The 5,995-nt window shown below is 34.1% G+C and overlaps 1 protein-coding gene across 1 annotated transcript; it reads left to right on the top strand.

The window, feature by feature from the left end:
• The first annotated feature begins 1,373 nt into the window (after positions 1 to 1,373).
• On the top strand, positions 1,374 to 5,042 carry LOC146899318 (putative calcium-transporting ATPase 13, plasma membrane-type). The gene is made up of 3 exons (XM_085734692.1): positions 1,374 to 2,886; positions 3,020 to 3,703; positions 3,826 to 5,042. The coding sequence occupies exons 1-3, from the start codon at positions 1,554 to 1,556 to the stop codon at positions 4,866 to 4,868; spliced, it is 3,060 nt and encodes a 1,019-aa protein (XP_085590818.1). The 5' UTR covers positions 1,374 to 1,553; the 3' UTR covers positions 4,869 to 5,042.
• The last annotated feature ends 953 nt before the right edge of the window (positions 5,043 to 5,995 follow it).

Here is a 5,995-nt window from a genome sequence, read left to right as displayed (position 1 = left end):
CGGTCTTGAACACAACATTCATGAACCTAGGTGTTATGACATTGTTGTGCATAAATGTTAAAAGCAAATGGTATGAAAGGATGTTGATCTAAATGAGTTTATTAAATCATTATTTAAAATTAAGTTAATGGATCACACATGTAATTTTAACTAAAGTTTACCTAATAATAAAATTTCGTTAACAAACACGTTTCTTACTTGTTCATGATCAGTATCCCATTCTGAAAATTTCACAATTTTTTTTAAGGACAAATTTTTCTTCTTCTTATAGTCAACATATGTTGACCTATCATGTTAACATTATCTGTCCAAAAATAAAATAGTGAGATTTTATGGCATTCAACAACATTATCCATTCTTGTCAAAAAAAAAAAAAACATTATCCATTCCTTATCTCAATCAGCAAGAAGTTCTATTTTATTCACATTTCGCCGCGTCCCTTGCCCTTGGATTCCCCTGAATTTATAGATGAAATTTACCGTAACTTGTACTTCCTGTACAAAATAAGGAAGAATGAAAGAAAGAACACATACGTGGGGTGGGGTATATCATAACTTCGTCGTTTAGAAACCTTGTTGACTGCGTAGTCAAACAACTTCAATGTTGTTTCCATGTAGGGACAAAGTATTGTCGAGATATATATGTATAGTCATATTTATTGACATAAATACTTGACTTTTTTATGCCATTAAGATATATTTGTTCGCAAATTCAGTTTTTTAACGATACTGAATTTGTATTGTATCAATGTACTTTATCAACTTGAATAAATTGAATAAACCATCAAATTTGTCCATATATTTTTAAGTCATTCATGGCCTCCGTCTTTGTCAAAAGTTTCTCAACTAGGTTATGTTTTATGGTTTTTTCACATGACGAGGGATTTAGTTGAGAAATTTTGACAAAAATAATGACTAGTTTAAAATATTAATAGAGTCAAACACTAATTTATGATTGTTTATCGACGAAAGTAAGATTATAGGCGAACTTAACCGTAATTTGTATTTTGGACTTCCTGTCAAACAACGAGGAAGAATGAAAGAAAGAACACATACGTGGTCAATACGTGGGGTATAGCATAACTTCATCTTTTCAAAATCTTGTCGACTATGATGTCAACAAGCACTATCACACCACTTCCTAGTAACTTCCTTCATTCCTTAACAAAGAAAAAATTTTATTTTAGAATCTTATAGTCGACACGCCAAATTAATTTCTTCCCAAAAGCAGTGTGAATTTGCTAACTCTCCATTTCATCAAGAAATTGAATCATACGTACTTGCATGCTAAGAAATATATCATGCATTTACAAGTAACCGCGTAAATTAATTTTACTCATTATATATAACATGTTAACATGATACAAAGTTATTATCATCCAATATTTACATCAATTTGACATACGAATTGCATTGGTCCTATTGTGTCAACTATAGTCTCAAAATCTTTCAATTCATCCATCTTCATACCCTTATTATAATTCATCATTTTCTTCGTATAATTTTTTATTTTGTTATTATAATTATTGTTGTTATACTTTTGTTCTTGAAACCATGTCAATGCCATTTTTCACAAACATGAACGACATTGAGACACTTCTCAATGCACCAAAAAACACCAATAACACACACAACAAAAGATGGCACAATGCATTCATGAAAATCTATTGTTCTAGGGCTTTCATGTTACATTTTACCAAGAAACAGAAAATCACACCTACTCCATCTTTCACCGTGGTTGATTTAAATCCACCACACTCTTTTACCATTGATCAAGAAACTCTCATAGATATTGTCAAAGAGAAAAACATTGACACACTTCAAAATCATGGTGGAGTTGAAGGTGTTGCTTCATCACTTAAAACCAACATTGAGTTTGGTATCAAAAGTGATGATACTAATGATTTTGGAGACATTGCAATTAGGAAACAAGTGTTTGGTTCCAACACTTATAAGAAACCACCTTCTAAAAGTTTCATTCATTTTGTTGTTGAAGCTTTTAAGGATGTAACAATTTTAATCCTTTTGGTTTGTGCTACACTTTCACTTGGCTTTGGTATCAAGCAACATGGAATCAAAGAAGGTTGGTATGATGGTGGCAGCATTTTCCTCGCTGTTTTCATCGTTATTTCGATGTCATCAATAAGCAACTTCAAACAAAACAAACAATTTGATAAATTGTCTCAATTTAGCAATGACATTCAAATTGATTTGGTTCGAAGTGGTCGTCGGTTAAAGGTATCAATATTTGATATTGTTGTTGGTGATGTTGTTTGTTTGAAGATTGGTGATCAAGTACCGGCTGATGGATTGTTTGTAGATGGACATTCGTTGAGAGTTGATGAATCGAGCATGACAGGTGAGAGCGATCATGTAGAGATAAATCGAAATTTTCATCCTTTTTTGCTTTCGGGGACAAAAGTTGTCGATGGATATGCAAAAATGCTTGTTACATCGGTTGGTATGAACACGACATGGGGACAAATGATGAGTTCGATAAGCAATGACATCGACGAGGAAACACCTTTGCAAACAAGGTTGAATAAGCTAACATCATCGATCGGAAAAGTTGGTTTGGTTGTGGCATTTTTAGTCCTTGTTGTTCTATTGATTCGATATTTCACCTGGAACACAAAGAACGATAGCGGAGTTAGAGAGTTCAACGGTAGAAAGACTAGTTTTGATGATGTGATGAATGCAATTATTGGAATTATTGCTGATGCTGTTACTATTGTTGTTGTTGCAATTCCTGAGGGTTTGCCATTAGCTGTGACATTGACACTTGCTTATTCAATGAAGAAAATGATGGCTGATCAAGCAATGGTGAGAAAACTCTCTGCATGTGAGACTATGGGATCTGCTACTACTATTTGCACCGACAAAACAGGTACTATTGAAAAAAATTGAGTCTTTAAAAGCTGTTTTCAAAAGTGATTATTCATTTTGTTTCTTAAAAATTGATTTTTTAAGAAAAAAGTTGTAACAAGGAATCTTACTTTTTGATATTTGATTTGTTATAGGTACACTCACTTTGAATCAGATGAAGGTGACGAAGTTTTGGCTTGGTCTAGAGCCATTGGAAAAGGGTGCATATTCAAATGTTGATCCATATGTTCTTCAATTGATCAAAGAAGGAGTTGCACTCAATACAACTGGAGGTGTTCACAAATCGAAATCAGGTTCGGATTCTGAATTCGAGTTTTCAGGAAGTCCAACAGAAAAAGCAATACTATCTTGGGCTGTTTTGGAATTGAAAATGGATATGGAGCACTTGACAAAAAGTTGTTCTATTATTCAAGTTGAGACTTTCAACTCAAAGAAGAAAAGAAGTGGAGTTTTGTTGAGAAGGAATGTTGACAACAAAACTATTGCACATTGGAAAGGAGCAGCAGAGATGGTTCTAAGAATGTGTTCAAGATACTATGATGGTTATGGAATTTTGAAAGATCTTGACAATGAAAGCATGTCAAAATTCGAAAGCATTATTCAAGGTATGGCGGCTAGTAGTCTTCGTTGCATCGCTTTAGCATATACAAAAGTCGCAGACGAAGAGCTTGGAGATGGAGACAATAACAAGATGGTGGTAAAAGACAATGATTTAACATTGTTAGGGCTTGTCGGTATTAAGGATCCATGTCGTCCAGGGGTGAAGAAAGCGGTGGAAGCTTGCCAACATGCCGGTGTGAATGTCAAAATGATTACAGGTATTACTAAAATATCTCATTTATTAGTAACTTGATCTTTCGATCGATATTGAATATAAAATCCTCTATTTATACATACGTGTCTATATCAAAATGATGCCAAACTCTATCTCTGATTATAGGTGACAATGTTTTCACTGCGAAAGCTATAGCATTTGAATGCGGAATTCTCCAACCTAATGAGGACACAGATGAAACCGTGGTTGAAGGCGAACAATTTCGCAACTTCACACCCGAAGAGAGATTAGAAAAAGTCGAAAAAATATCTGTGATGGCAAGATCTTCTCCATTTGACAAACTTCTAATGGTTCAATGTTTAAAACAAAAAGGCCATGTAGTTGCTGTAACAGGAGATGGAACAAATGATGCACCGGCATTGAAAGAAGCCGATATCGGTCTTTCAATGGGAATTCAAGGTACAGAAGTAGCAAAAGAGAGTTCAGATATTGTTATATTAGATGACAATTTTGCATCTATAGTAACAGTTTTAAATTGGGGAAGATGTGTTTACAACAACATTCAAAAGTTCATTCAATTTCAATTAACAGTGAATGTGGCAGCACTTGTTATAAATATCGTAGCCGCGGTTTCAGCCGGTGAAGTACCATTAACAGCAGTACAATTATTATGGGTCAATTTGATTATGGATACATTAGGTGCATTGGCTCTTGCAACTGAAAAGCCTACCAAGGAATTAATGGATAAAAAACCAGTTGGTAGAACAAAGCCTCTTATAACTAACATTATGTGGAGGAATCTTGTGTCACAAGCTTTGTACCAAATAGTAATTTTGTTAACTCTTCAATTCAAAGGTGAGGATATTTTTGGTGTGACATCAAAGGTAAATGACACATTGATATTTAATACATTTGTTCTATGTCAAGTGTTTAATGAGTTTAATGCAAGGAAATTGGAGAAGAAGAATGTTTTTGTAGGGATTTTTAAGAGCAAGTTGTTTTTGGGAATTATTGGTGTGACATTGGTGCTTCAAGTTGTGATGGTTGAGTTTTTGAAGAAGTTTGCTGGTACAGAAAGGTTGAATTGGAGAGAATGGATTATTTGTATTGGTTTTGGTGCTGTTTCTTGGCCTATTGGTTTTGTTGTGAAGTTGATACCTGTCTCAGATAAACCATTTCTTGATTTTTTGAGTATGAAGAAGACTTAGAAGAGATTATGAAGAATAAGCCATATTGATTGATTTAGAGATGCTACATCTAGGAAAGAAAATGTGGGTTTTTATGTAAATGTGGGATCATTCTATTTGTATAGTACATTTTTTTAATCAAATTTGTTACATGATACACATTCTTTAATATTTAATAAAACTCATTTTTATTCAGAATATAATGTCAATGCAATTTCTTGGTGCTTAGTTAAGTTTAGGGACTTTTGAATGCAATTTATTGTTTTCTGCTCCTACATTAAGCATTGTGCCCATTCACCAAATGAAGGTTCAAGGTTATAACATCAAATGATCAATGTCAAGTAATTTGGAGATTAACACCTAAGATACTTGTGATCATGGCAAGGAGATAATGACAATCCCACCTATGTTGATGCAGGAGGGTTTTATTAGTAATTTAGTAGTATTTATTATTTAGCCAAATCTTAGTAATTTTCTAGAACTTTCTATTATTATTTCGTTTTATTTTACTTTGGCCCACGGGTTTGTTATTTCTTTCACTATATAAGCAGAACTTATGTAGCCTAAGAGGCACATTTTTTGATTCATTAATAATATTCGAGACTTTTCTCTCAATTCTGGTGGATTCCGGAAACCCTTATTTTGATAGGTTTGTCGCTTGCAATCCTATTTTCACAAGTTTATCGCTTGCAAACTTGTTCTTTTCTATCTAGGTTTAGCGCTTGCTAACCCTACGCTTCCGTACTGCGTCAGATGGTATCAGAGCAGGTTTCTCCTGTTCTTTTTCTAACGTGATCAGCCATGGGAGATCAACCGGTGACGAGGGCAGAATTTGAATGTTTACATACGGCCGCCAAAGCTCTGTTAGATCAGATGGTGGCATTAACAGCTAAGATCGGTAACATCAACAACAACCACCACAACTACAACGACAAAAACAATCAGAACAGGAGATGTGGACCAATTAGGGTTCGTGGTAGAAACAATCAAATTATTGAGGATTCGAATTTTTCAAAGGTGGAGAAAACTAATTTCGAAGAGATAATGTCGAATCACTGGAAGAAGCTGCAGATTTTACAGGAACATGCCAATTCAGTTAAATCTATTGAAAAGGATCAGAAAGCATTAAAGGCTATACTTGACGAGGA

The sequence above is a fragment of the Medicago sativa genome, chromosome 8 (genome assembly GCF_051527215.1).
Source record: "Medicago sativa cultivar Bolivia chromosome 8, Bolivia_mono, whole genome shotgun sequence".
Classification (NCBI taxonomy): Eukaryota; Viridiplantae; Streptophyta; class Magnoliopsida; order Fabales; family Fabaceae; genus Medicago; species Medicago sativa.
Note: the sequence above shows the minus strand (reverse complement) of the source record. Positions and strands in the feature narration are given on the sequence as shown.

Bases quoted from the DNA above. Each gene is read 5' to 3' on its own strand.
- LOC146899318 (XM_085734692.1), top strand. From the start codon at position 1,554: ATGTCAATGCCATTTTTCACAAACATGAACGACATTGAGACACTTCTC. The intron at 2,887-3,019 runs GTACTATTGAAA...GATTTGTTATAG, and splicing joins TATTTGCACCGACAAAACAG to GTACACTCACTTTGAATCAG. The intron at 3,704-3,825 runs GTATTACTAAAA...CTCTGATTATAG, and splicing joins GAATGTCAAAATGATTACAG to GTGACAATGTTTTCACTGCG.